Raw genomic sequence first — 13,288 nt, 5'->3', positions numbered from 1 at the left:
GCTAACACCTTCCAAATACTTATGCGAGTTATTTGCATGTATAGAATGTTAGAATGTAGATTTAAAAATACATAGAAACAACTCAATGTGTAAGAAGCGGTCGCGTGGTCCCGTTTGTTTGGCTGCAGGTGAGTATGATTACTGAGCACTTGGTAGGGGCAGGGGGCAGAATTAGTGTAACCCTTGGATTTAGACCAACTATAAGGCAAGGGTCATATAAAAGACGTCAAATAACATCTCCACACCGAAAACAACGTTTGAATTCATTGTATTTTTGGAAGTACACTCAAACCCTGATGGTTTGTCACTAACTGTTGTCAAACGAACGGGGTAACTTTTTAGTTTGACACCCCTTTTACATGGAGTTCACACACACTACCAAACGTTTGCTTTGATAGTGCGCGTGAGCGCCGTGTAAAAGTGACAGTTCGTCATTTTTAAGTTTGACTTTGACCAACCAATGGGGTAATGGGGTACAAACTAAAAAAGTGTCAAACGAAAAAGTGACCAGCTACCGGGGGTTGAGTGTTTGAGCAGAAATGTAAAATTATTGACAAAACCACGCAAATGTTGTTTATTTCGAGGTTCTTAAATAAGATTTCTCAAAAGTTAGATTGTTTGAAAATGTTTGTTCAATGTTTAGAATGTTACCAGGAGCTATTACGAAAGTAATCAAACATCAATGGAACCTTAAAATCATGTAGAGCAGCGATTCTCAACGGGGGTATCGGGCCTACTTGATTTACATGGCAGGGGGTACCAGCCTAGAAGAAGGTTGAGATTCGCTGATGTAGAGGCTTGGTGGTGGAAGTGTTAAATAAAAATCCACTTGGGGCAGAATGGGCCACCCTTATCCTGCCTTATAAAAACAAGCAAAGTTTATGAAATTGGGTTTAAATGGATTACTTCACTCCTGGTAGCTTCACAAATCACGTTTAATGCAACATTAGTTGATTTTTCAATTGTTTTGATGCTTATTTTTGAAAAAAGTGTCTTATTTAGACATATTTACACTATTTTCAAAAATGTTTGTTTTGTTAAGTGACAATTTTTAAAAAAGTGATCAAATTTCATGAAAATTATGTTGTAAAGGTCTCTTAAGTCATTTCTTTTCACCCTCGAACGTTGTATTAGACGAAATGGCTTGTTTTTTTAAGGTGGCCCATTCTGCCCCGCAGGGTGGTCCATTCTGAACCGGCACTCTGGAAAGTTAGATGAAAAAACTATTTTGTTAAAGTGCATCAAAAATAGTTTTAAGTCGTCTTTTTCATCAACCAAGTATATAACATTGAAGGGAACATTCCAAAGCATAAGCCTACTACATTTGATTCATAAATTTGTATGTTTTTGTAAGGTTTTCGGTATACATTTTTCTTAGGCGGACCCCTGCCCCTAGCTCCATATATTTAACAACAATATGTTAGATTTTATCTCCGTCGAACACCTTAAAAGCTAGAACAGAATTTCATCTTCGAAATAAATTACTGTTGAATAAATAATTTAATTTTGGAAATGTGATATCAATTTTAAAATTTACTTTTTATTGTTGTAAAACTAGTTTAATATGTCAGATTTACATAAAAAGTCACTAAACGATACTTAGTTACATACAACTGTTATATAATTTACGAATTGTTATATTAAACTACATTAAATTAAACTTTACTCACTTGTTTCGATACTGTTTGTTGAACAAAAAAAAATTGCATCGACTTTGTTTTATTCTCTACCTGTTGTTTAATCGCAATTTAAAACTAGGATTAAAAATCGGCTGCATAATCATCATCTTTTGCAACTTGTACAACATCTTCACTGTTCACTAGGTTTATTAAAATATAGCAACAATGCTGTTCACACTGTGTGCTAATGGCACTTTCGGAAAGGCAAGACGGTTCTTCCTTTAGCACAATTCGTTGCAGTTGAAAAGTATGTGTTTAGTCCTGTTGACGTAAGATTTTCCAGTATTTTTTATAAGGAACTTTTGTAGAAAAAATAACTCAAATCACAATAAATGAAACTGAGACAATCACAGAAAACTATCTCTTACAGCTGGAAAGTGTTTCTGATTTAATAATAATTTAAGTAAGTTCCTACTGGTTCTAATCTATTGCGCTGAAATATTTTTAAACGAATTGAAAGAGTAATATTAACTGTTGAACACGTTTTATTCGTTCAACCATCGTAATGAGAATGGGTGCGTGAAGAACATGATTTAAAAGATACCTTGATTTCACTCTGAAAATTTCTGATGCGATAGAGAGAAAATCTCTTAGGTCATGTTACTTGATTTTTCTTGCATTATGTTTTTAAGCTAGTATTAACCAAAAGATTATCTCTATCTAAGTAGAAATTTCATGATCTTAAAAATTTTGAACTTGTTCTTGCTTATTTCCATTTCCAAACGATGTTTTTTCCACAAAAGTCAGTCTTTACAATTTTAATAGGGTCGAAAGCTGAAATGAACGAGCGACTGTTTTATAATCATTGAGTAAGTCACAATGCAGGCACCTTCCAAATTAAAAACTGCAGTACATAAACTGCAATCATTATAGCTCATTTTTTTTGCATAACATCTCCCGGATTATGCTTGACGATATCTGATTCAAATAAATCGTGGAAGAACTCTAAATTCGTAACAGTTGAGAACGTATGTTAAATTATCTTTTTTTAAATTAACTAAACATTTCCTAAACAAATAAACTTCGCAGAAATTGCTGCAACAGCTCCTTCTTAAACTAGTCTATCTCTTAACCTATGATCTAATGGATGGTAGTAAATTTACAATTCGTGCAAGGGGTGGTGGTATTTTTGTGAACGCGGGAGGGAAGAACAGGAAACAGGAAACTTTAAATTATATATCACTTTTGAAGTGGACATCCTTAGGAACACGTCCCTATAGTAGATTGTTAAAGGAACGGTTTGCTTTCGCTATTTTTCTCCAAGTTCCCGCTTAACGTTGGATCCGGCCTTCGCCGCTTGAAGAATCCACACTTCCACAGAATGTAGGTGAGCAGCGCCAGCGCAAGCAGGCCGCCCACGATCGCTACTATAATTAGCCAGATCGGGATCCATCCGTCGCCCACCTGGTCCAGCAGCTCCGGATACGCAAGCGTTTCCACCTGGAATAAGAGATTTATTGTTACTTTTTACATAAAAAGATGTGAACTCATCAAAACTAACCACAACGGTGTCCACCGGATGTTCTTGCTCCACTTCAAACACCTTGATCCGGGCTATCGACGCAATCTTCACCAGATCCACGCTGGGATAGTCCGACACCAGCGTGGAGTTCCACAACCTGGCAGTGACGTTGATCAGCACCTGCGCCTTGGGCTGAACGTCGTACACGTTACAGACAATAGATATACACTTGGCAGTGTTACGCTTGCAGTCCATGTGGACAATTTCGGTCTGCTTGCCGTCCTTGTCCGTGAGCCGTTCCGCGCGAATGATCATGGAGCGATCGCGCCGGACTCGGTTCAGCGTGCTCGTCGACTCGGAAGACGACGAGTAGGTGCTTTGTTTGGCGAAGGAAATCCGCTCGGATTTTTCCGCCGCAAACGTGAGCGATTTGTTGTGCGCTCGCTGGGTGTACCGGTCCATCTGGACCAGCTCGTTGAGGACGGAGGTCTTTTTCAGCCCCAACGGGTTGATCGACTTGGGGGGTTCGACGACGCAGTCACCGCCGTTGGTGGCTGAAAATGTTTCAAAGTTTTAACCAAAATTTAAAAATTCTTGGCGAAAATCATACCATCAACCGTCGGAATATCCGTCAAATAGAGCAACCACTTTCCCTGGGGTTTGTCGTTGGCGACCTGGTGTGGCCACTGAATGTTGACCTGAACCTTGGGGGCTCGCCACGGTCCATCGTTGTAGATCTGGGTGAAAAAATGTTGGTGTTATTCATCGGAAACTATCGTGTAATATCATGTTTTTACCAAATAAATGTGCTGCACGGCTGTGCCGATGTCCTCCACGGTTTCCATCGCACTTTCTCCTTTCACATCTCCACCGTAGAAAGTTTGTTCAGGATGGGCAGCTCTGTAAAAAAAGAAATGAAATTAATTTTAGCTGTGATTTATGTAAAAAGTATCAATTAGAAATTAAAATCATATTTTTATATGGACCTTTTGGAAAGCAAAAAATAAGTCAATAAATATCATTAAATATTGATCAAATTATCAATTTTTGTTTCTTAGAACCTATTTTTTCTGTAATCACAACTTTGCCGAAGATGTCGATACGATCCGGAAAATTATACTTGATATATCTAGGTTTTCAAGCATGGATAACGTAATGAATAGTAACACATCGAGTAACTATTCAGCAATTCCCCACGAAAACAGCAAGAAAAAAAACAAAAGTCCTCGGATCGGGCTCAAAATTTTTCTGGGGGTTCCCTGGCCGAAATATTTAGACCCGTATTTTTTTGTTTGGCCATTAGGGTGACGATAAAAATATTTCCAGACATAGGCTTTTTGGTCCAGACACCGTCAAAACGGCATTTTAAAGTTTCATACGCCCTTTTCATATTTTAGGCTAGATTTTACTATTTTTCTTTGAAAGGCCAACTTATAACCTTTCATTTGCGTATAAGACAATTGAAATCGGTTAAAATGGCGAGGAGTTATGATTTTTCGAAAAAAGTGGTTTTTGCGAAAATCTACGAAAATGGCCATTTTCAGACCACCCTAACACGGCGTAGGTCACCCTAATGGCCACACAAAAAAAAATACGGGTCTAATTATTTCGGCCAGGGAACCCCCAGAAAATTTTTGAGCCCGATCTGAGCACTTTTGTTTTGTTCCATGCTGTTTTCGTGGGGAATTGCTGTATTTTGACATTCCTGGCAGGCATAACGACGTTACTATACGCTACAATTTATAACGTCCTCGAACCTCCATGACCGGGATAAATTTTTGATAATTTGATTCTGTTAAACGCAGGATGATGTGCGCGTGAAAATTGTGTGTTGGTATACAAATTAACGTTTACACAAGATATCTTTTAAGTACCCACCCCGAAATGCTAATTTTGGCGCGCTTGATCACGTTCACCGCCAACGTGGCGCTTTGCCGGGTGCCCTCGAGCAACGTCGAGGTCGTGTTGACAAACACCTGGAACGACAGCCGCGACACCAGATCGTCCACCCGTTGCGGATCGAAGCGCAGCGAAAGCTTCGCCTCGGCATTTCGCCGCATCGGATTTCCCAGATTGCAGTCCACGAGGGTGGCGTTGAACTGGTTGCACGTGTAGAGGCTCTGTGGTTTGTGGGGGGATTGAATGGAGAAGAGGGGTGGGATAATTGTTAGTAAACGAAACAGCTTTCTTGCATTAATGAAGACAGAGAGCGGCCGATACCTTGGTTCCACTGTATGATATGCTGGGGTCATGTTTCACAAATAAGTGAGTTTCATACGCTGAGTCGGCTAAATTGGACACGCTAACGTTCAGTTGGATGGCGCGATCGCGTCCCAGAACTAGCGAGTAGGAGTTGTCTGCTGGATATTAATAAATCGTTAGAAAAAGGTGATAAATTAGACGACTGTAAGGTACCCTGCTTCTCCAATGAAAGCTTAGCGTTCATGTCGATCTTCGATTGACAGATGCCATCGTTTCCGCAGTCCTTCTGGAAGGTCGCTTCAAACGTCCGCACAGCTTGCGTCTGATCCAGGATAGGATCGAGTGTGTCCAGGGCGGACTCGGGCAGTGTATTGTCCAAGATGGTGTAATTCAGTCGGAATCGGATGGGATTCTGGATGTCCCGGGTGTTGTCCTTGATGTAGACGATCTCCTTCCGACACTCCTGGCGACCATCGGTGATCACGCTGATCTGTTTGCGCAAGATGTTGGAGCGGGTTCCCCGGTCTGGGCCGAAGTAGACGCGTGAAAACTTCTTCAAGTACGTTTCCGCCTCGATCGTGTAGATCAGGTTCAGGTGCTGAGATTGACTGCTCGAGTGGCCGGACTCTTCGTATGGCTCGATGGAACAGCAGGCTTGGAAGGAGAAGCTGGAAAGGATCAAGTTAAGGCGATTTGTTACAGTTTTAAAAGTTCATTAACTAACCATGTCGCATTGGCGCCAGGATCAGCTGGACAACCCTTCTTGGTCGGATCGATGTTCTGTAGCTCTAATCCAATAACTGAGGTCTTGATGTTGGTAATGGGCCGCGCCAATAACGTCGTTACAGCGGCCGAATCATATGCTCCAATGACCAAATCGGGATAAGTATTGTTGTCTAGATCAACACCCCCGGAAAGGGCACCTCCAAACGTCTTTAGCGCTGGCACATTCAATCCCAACCCAGATGCAGTTATGACCTGCGACGGAGCCGTAGACAATCCATTCGGCGTTCCGAGGTAGATGTAGACCACGCCATTGCCCTCGTACGGAGCACCGATCGCTATATCCTCACAACCGTCCTTGTTGATATCGCCGAGATTTGCGAGTGCCATGCCGAACCTCGACTCGAGCTTACCAGTCAGCTTTGTCGTGTAATTATCAGTGAAGTTGTTGTTCCGGTTCTGGTACACATAAACGGCTCCTCCCTCAGACTTTGAAAAGTAAAATGGCGCCGATACTAGGAGATCTGGGGCACTGTAAAAAAAAAACGGATTAAAGAACTACTCCAAAGTCTTAGGGGTCTAAGAGAACTCACTGATCACCATTCACGTCGGCCGTTGCCAGCACGTAACCGAAGCTGGAGCCAAACTGCTCTCCTCGCAGCTCACGTTCTTTGAAGATCGGATTCCGCTTGTTCTTGTTGGAAAAGATGATCACTTGACCGTTGCCTCGGGCTCGCGGAGCACCTCCCGCGTAGGACATGTAATCGCCAAAGAACTTTCCTCCCGTTACGGCCATACCTTGTGAAGGAAAATGTCAAATTTGAGATAAACGTACATGCGTCCCTGTTTGCTAACGGTGCTAACGCTCGCGGTTGAGAACATAAATGTGACTCTCATGTTTTCGCCCTGTTCGTACTCCTGGAGCATTGTTGAAATGATTGCGAAGCTTGGTTTTGACAAGTCTCACGAGAATCAGCACAGTCACCAGATCTCGACTCACCCAAATAGCTGTAGTTCGGAACCGGCGAGTCCGCATTGTCGTGCGGCCCGTAGTATTGCGTCTTATCTCTGGACAAAAACTCCCCATCGACCTCCACCGCAAACACCGTTCCCTTCCAGGTCATCACCCCGGGTGTTCCGATCACGGCCGTCCCATCGTCCAGAATCATGCCCGACGTTCCGGACTGGCAAAAGGCGTACTGTTCGTGCTCACGCTCTGTTGATCGGCCAAGACACACTTCTACCGCGAATCCGAACGTAAAGTCGTTGTTCAGCACGTAGCACAGGCCTTGGCCCAGGTGAAGACCGCTCTCTTTCGATTGTCCCTTGGATTGGACTTTCATGTATCGGTGGGCGCATACGAAGATCTAAAATGTCATTAAAATAGATGTAGAATCTCAAAATTAAAATTCTTATAACTTTTACACACTTTATTTTCCTTTCCTCCGGAGTTGACCGTGACGCCTAACCATTGATTGGTTTTAAGCTCATCACTGGTCGGTGGTAGAAGCTCATCCTCCTCCTCGTCGTCAGCTTTTGTGGAATAAATCAAAAATGTTAGAAAGGCGGAAAATAATAAGGAGATTTTTTATGTACACACGGGCACAGCAATCGTAAGGGTATTAAACAAAGTGAAATATTCTATGTTGAAGTTAGTAGTATAATGAACACTCTTTTCTTTTGTTAAATAATGCACACACAATAAAATTAACGAAAATCCATGCTAGAAAACTGCGTAGTTTTTTGTTTATAGTTATATTTTTTTTTATCTAAAAATTAATTATATAAGAAATTGACCAACTTCAAAGCTGCAAACACGCTAGATTTATATACGCAAAAAATGTTTTTGAAAGCAATTGATTCCATGAGTAAAACATAAGCAAAGGATTTATGATACTAATTGAAGTCTCGATCACATTTTGGTCAGTATATTTATATATGTTTTAAGACCCCGGTGTTTACTGTTCAGGAATGATCCCTTAGTGGTAATAAAATGATCCTGGAGTATCACAACTTCTTAGTCCGGTGCTCCCAATAATTTGTGCTTTTAGGCAAATCTGTGATCGCGTGGCCTCACGGTACAGATCCCAAAGTTGCTGTTTGAACACTCTATGCTCAAACTCAACCCACTTCATCGAATTGTCTTTGCGGTGAACTTCACGCAGTAGGCCTGGCCGATTCAATGTGTGTGTTGTATCAATGCACTATAGTCAAGTTGCAATGCATTGGCACACCATGAATGTATAAAAAGACAAGTATACTAGGCATAAATGTGAATTTTAAAAACATTGTCAAAATAACATGGAGTAAATCAGATATATTTAGGAGTACTGAAATTCATTAATACGGACATTTCTTTTACAAAGTTTGAGCTATACTAAAAATTAAGTTCTTGTCATGGTTGCTCTTTAAGTATGGACCGATTTTCAGTTAACGTATCAATTTAAACTCTTCAACGCCATTTTTATTCTTAAAAAAATCTTTGTCTGAAGCTAATAAATGTTTTAAAATTTAATTGAACGAACCTATTTCGTTTGGTGCTCTTATCTACAGCAGGCCAGATGACAGAATTACGGATTTTTTAGCACAGGCTCAATTCTCAAACGTATTGTTTACTTACGTTAATCGCTGATTTCCTATAAAACTATTTGCTCACAAAAAAGGCACGGCGTTAGAAATGATTTTTTTATGAAAAATGTATTTGTTTGCAACAATACTTCAAACTGCCATTTTTTGACCACCCTGACACGCCATGAACCACCTTAATGACCAAACAAAAATTCAAATACAAATGGGTAATTCTCTACCAACTCACACGAAATCTTGAAAAGTTGCCCCGACCCCTCTTCAATTTGCGGGAAACTTTGTTCTAAGGGGTAACTTTTGTCCCTGATCACGAATCCGAGGTCCGTTTTTTGATATCTCGTGACGGAGGGGTGGTACGACTCCTTCCATTTTTGGACATGCGGAAAAAGAGGTGTTTTTCAATAATTTGCAGCCTGAAACGGTGATGAGATAGAAAATTGGTGTCAAAGGGACTTTTCTGTAAAATTAGACGCCCGATTTGATGGTGTACCATTTTATGGGAAATTTAATGTACTTTTCGAATCTACGTTAACTCAGAAGGGTCATTTTTTCATTTAGAACAAAATTTTTCATTTTAAAATTTCGGGTTTTTTCTAACTCTGCAGGGTTATTTTTTAGTGTGTAACAATGTTCTGCAAAGTTGTAGAGCAGACAATTACAAAAAAAATATATATAGACATTACGGGCAGACATGCATCGGCACTAGGAGCTCTTCTTAACGGCACTCAGCCGTAATGTCTATATATTATTTTTTTGTAATTGTCTGCTCTACAACTTTGTAGAACATTGTTACACTCTAAAAAATAACCCTGCAAAGTTAGAAAAAACACGAAATTTTCAAATGAAAAAAATTGTTCGAAATGAAAAAATGACCCTTCTGGGTAAATGTAGATTCGAAAAGTACATTAAATTTCCCATAAAATGGCATGTTCCAAAATTTTTTACAGTCGAGTAACGGAAAATGGGAGAATTTTTAAAACTTTTTAAGTGTTTTTTTTTCGATGAAAAATACGTTTTTTTTCGGAATTCTGAGTACGCCATCAAATCGGGCGTCTAATTTTACATAAAAGTCCCTTTGGCACCAATTTTCTATCTCATCACCATTTCAGGCTTCGAATTATTGAAAAACATATCTTTTTTCGCATGTTTAAAAATGGAAGAGGTCGTACCGCCCCTCCGTCACGAGATATCAAAAAACGGACCTCGGATTCGTGATCAGGGACAAAAGTTACCCCTTAGGACAAAGTTTTACGCAAATCGAAGAGGGGTCGGGGCAACTGCTGTGTGAGTTGGCGGAGAATTACCCAAATACAAAGAATTGTTGAAATTTGCATCTTTTTGTACACTACAATTGGGTTAACTTTCAAGAGATTCGATGTAATAGTAATCTCTTTTTTTATTCTAGATGATATTTGCTACAAATCCACAAAATCAGTTTTGATAAACACGAGTGAAATTGATATTTCCAGATAATGAAATTTAATGTTTGCAAAACAACAAGGCAGGTCTGTGTTATATGCATTTTAAAACACTTTTTTAACTGAACTGTTCATACCACGGATTGTGACTTTAATTTTCGTTTTAAAACTTTGTTTTTGAACTTTGCAAGGTTATTTTTTAGAGGGTAACAATGTTCTACAAAGTCAAAAAGCAGAAAATTTCACCAATAGGGATAGAAGATTTTGAAAAACTGTGTCCTTGACTCGGGAGGGTCTCTCCGACAAGCTCCTGGGTGAATTAGCGAGGTTCATTCATGTTAGATGAAAAATAAGCTTTAGACTAGCCGTGCATCCACTTGGTTTCATATAAAAATACATATTTTCTGCGCACTTAGGTTTTGAGTTCAAATAATAGTTATTTTCAGGTAACGTAACCCATTTTTGATTTGGGAATGAGAAAAGCACCAACCATATAAGTAGATTGAGTCAGTTTTACTCAATACAGTAGTTTTTTTTTGTACCAAACTCCAATGTCAATGTACGCATTCATTGCACCGCACAAACATGCGGATAAGAAGAGTGTTATCAGCAGCGGTTGCAGCGACTGCTTCTATTTACATATCCTAATTCAGGTGGGACGAACGACAAACCGTTGTGCTGTTTACCGTTTAATGTGTTATCAGCATGGCTTCATGCTTTAACCTTATGGTTTCGCAAAACGAAATGAATTAAATCATTGTATCTTGAAACTTTATAATTCTTCGAAAAAAATAACTGTTTGATTGATGATATTGAATTTTATATACTTTTAAAAGTTGTTTAGATTGTTTTTTTTTAGTATCGTGAGTTGTGTAAACCTAAAGTTGTTAAAGACAATCGTGCAGTCGATGATTGCTTACGGTTACGATGCTGTATGCGCTGCATGCTACTATTATCCTTTGTACAGTGAGATTAGCTTGAACACGTGCTTTTCGATATATTATGAAAGGTAGAAAAGAAATCAACACTCACAGTGAAACTTGGGTTAGCAAGCAAATTTATATGAAAAACGAAAACTAATCAAAGCTCCCTTTACCACTTACTTTCGTAAATACCAGAAGGCTCTACACAAGTTTATTACGTAACAAGGCACATTTAGTCAATTAAGTTGCGTTGATTTGGATTTGAATTGTTTGGTTTTGTTTAGAGAGAGAAGGCGTCAGTAAACGATTTCACAGTTTCATAAAAGAAAAGAAATGATATTAGTTGCTGGATTATCAACGATTTTATCAGTATTCGATTGTCATTTAATAGTCTAATGAATGGTACAACGCTATGTTTATCCGTCGAGGTCTAATTAGTCACTTTTTATTTCCCTATTAGTTGTACGTCGTATAACTTTTAATTAGGAATATAAATCGTCCTACGAATCTAATCTATAATCGCTTGAAACTTCAGTCTAAGAACGACATGTTATAAAATGATCATCAGTTTCGAGTGAAAGGAAAATGCTTACTTCTTCGACCGTCTGTTTTAAGCTGTTCGCAATCGTTGCTCAATTGCGTGATTGGACATTTGAATAAGGATCCTGATCGATTGGACGAAGGCTGCAGGTTCTGACCCAGGGGAGCACCGACGAGGATCCTGAAAAGAAATGAAATAATTGTGTTAGTTAAAAATACACTTTTTCTATCATTATCACAGTCACATTAGAATTTTTTTTCAATGCATAATTTTACAAAAACCTCGTCTCAATGTTCACCATAAAAGTCAAGGTTACACAAAGTCATGCTCTGCTTGTTCATGAACTTTTCCCGGCGTCAGATTCTTGGCACTGCTGCACGCAATTCTGTTGTAATACTGCTGATACCAGGTCTGATACGCACATTTTTCTTTACGGAGGAAACATTCTTGATTGCCTTGCATAAATGCGTGCAATTTGCATATGTTCATCGCGGGAGCATTAATTAATTGCACGCTTCAATTTATTATCTTGTCTGTGGTGTCCGGCTGGGAGTTGAAAGAAAATGAAGCTTTAAAATCACTCTCTAATCCAACCTTCACACTTCACACATACATTGCCTTAAGAGGTGAAAATGTCTTGAAAAAAGAACCTTTGTTTGTTTTTTGTATAATCGCGATAATTCGTAATGCTAAACCATTCATTGCACATACATCGATGCCTCTGTGCTCTCTTGTTCTTAGCTTGCTGATTTTCCTATCTAGTTAGCATAAGAGAGCACAGAGGCATCGACATATTTACATAGGATTTTAGGACACTATCGTCAGGTGTCTTTAGTTCTTCTTCTCCATCGGATTTTTTTCGATTGAATCTGAATTCATTTAAATTAAAAACCTGAACTGAAATTCATATAGTAAATCGAATGCTGGCGGCGATCTTCGACCAAATTTATGTTGATGAAACATGCACATTTTGCACTTATCCATGCAGTTTAAAGTCCAGATTAACTAAAAGGATCGCCAAAGTATAAGCCCCATCTCCCGCGATCATTGCACGTTAAGGCTGCCTTTTTATTTATGTCCCACATAACATCGACGGCAGTCGAGATAAATTGCCCTCTTCACCCACTTCCCTCTTTTTCCAACAAAAGAGATATCTCGATAGCACTGCGAAGAAGTCAATTATTTATTTTTTTGCCTTTGCTAATTTTCATTCTTCCTTTTGATTGGGCCCTGTGTCACTGCTGGAAGGGCTCCCTACCCTCTCGATCGCCCCGGAGATGCCGGAGATCCCGGACGTTAACAATGGTTCCGAATAGTGTCGAGGAGAGTTTTGCACACTTTTAACCAACATCAACGACGACAACGCGTGTACGATGATGATGGTATTTTCACGATCAATATTTGCACCATATGAGTTTGCGCTCGGGACGGGAACCGCGCAGCCAAGTCGTCGAATCCGGGCCGCGCCAAAGTGGGCCGGCTCTTGAGTGAGAGAGTACGAAAGATACTGTGGTAGCACATGTACGCGGCCAAGAGGAAAAGTGTTTGTTATGCGCGAATCGGTAACTGGTAAGAGCGGTGCATTCTCCATGCATCCCACACACACGTGCAACACCCCTCCGCCAACGATCGATCGAACGACCGACGGCTTTCTTTCCAGTTTCCTCCCTGGACGACTTTTTTTTTAAATTAAAGTCGGGTTGTTGGCCTGGCGGCTCCTTCCCGGAGTCCCAAGTCCCGATTCCCATCCGGTT

General features: G+C 39.9%; 1 protein-coding gene across 5 annotated transcripts in view; it reads right to left on the bottom strand.

Moving 5' to 3' along the window:
• Positions 1–2,570: 2,570 nt before the first annotated feature.
• LOC120419867 (integrin alpha-PS1-like) overlaps positions 2,571–13,288 on the bottom strand; it is a 34,496-nt gene continuing 23,778 nt past the window's right edge. For 2 of the 5 annotated variants that reach the window (XM_039582718.2, XM_039582719.2), the window contains exons 3-15: positions 11,587–11,714; positions 11,174–11,194; positions 7,496–7,599; positions 7,067–7,433; positions 6,660–6,864; positions 6,068–6,598; positions 5,557–6,011; positions 5,362–5,501; positions 5,020–5,261; positions 3,939–4,041; positions 3,752–3,878; positions 3,181–3,695; positions 2,571–3,119 (exon numbers count right to left, since the gene is read on the bottom strand). In XM_039582718.2, coding sequence (XP_039438652.1) covers positions 2,907–3,119; positions 3,181–3,695; positions 3,752–3,878; positions 3,939–4,041; positions 5,020–5,261; positions 5,362–5,501; positions 5,557–6,011; positions 6,068–6,598; positions 6,660–6,864; positions 7,067–7,433; positions 7,496–7,599; positions 11,174–11,194; positions 11,587–11,714 — 3,151 coding nt within the window. In that variant the 3' untranslated portion in view covers positions 2,571–2,906. The remainder of the gene's footprint in view (positions 3,120–3,180; positions 3,696–3,751; positions 3,879–3,938; positions 4,042–5,019; positions 5,262–5,361; positions 5,502–5,556; positions 6,012–6,067; positions 6,599–6,659; positions 6,865–7,066; positions 7,434–7,495; positions 7,600–11,173; positions 11,195–11,586; positions 11,715–13,288) is intronic. The other 3 variants (XM_039582720.2, XM_039582721.2, XM_039582722.2) reach the window with 3 other exon arrangements.

This window comes from Culex pipiens, chromosome 1 (assembly GCF_016801865.2).
Source record: "Culex pipiens pallens isolate TS chromosome 1, TS_CPP_V2, whole genome shotgun sequence".
Taxonomy (NCBI): Eukaryota; Metazoa; Arthropoda; class Insecta; order Diptera; family Culicidae; genus Culex; species Culex pipiens.
The sequence above is the reverse complement of the archived record's forward strand: the minus strand, read 5'-3'. Positions and strand labels throughout refer to the sequence as shown.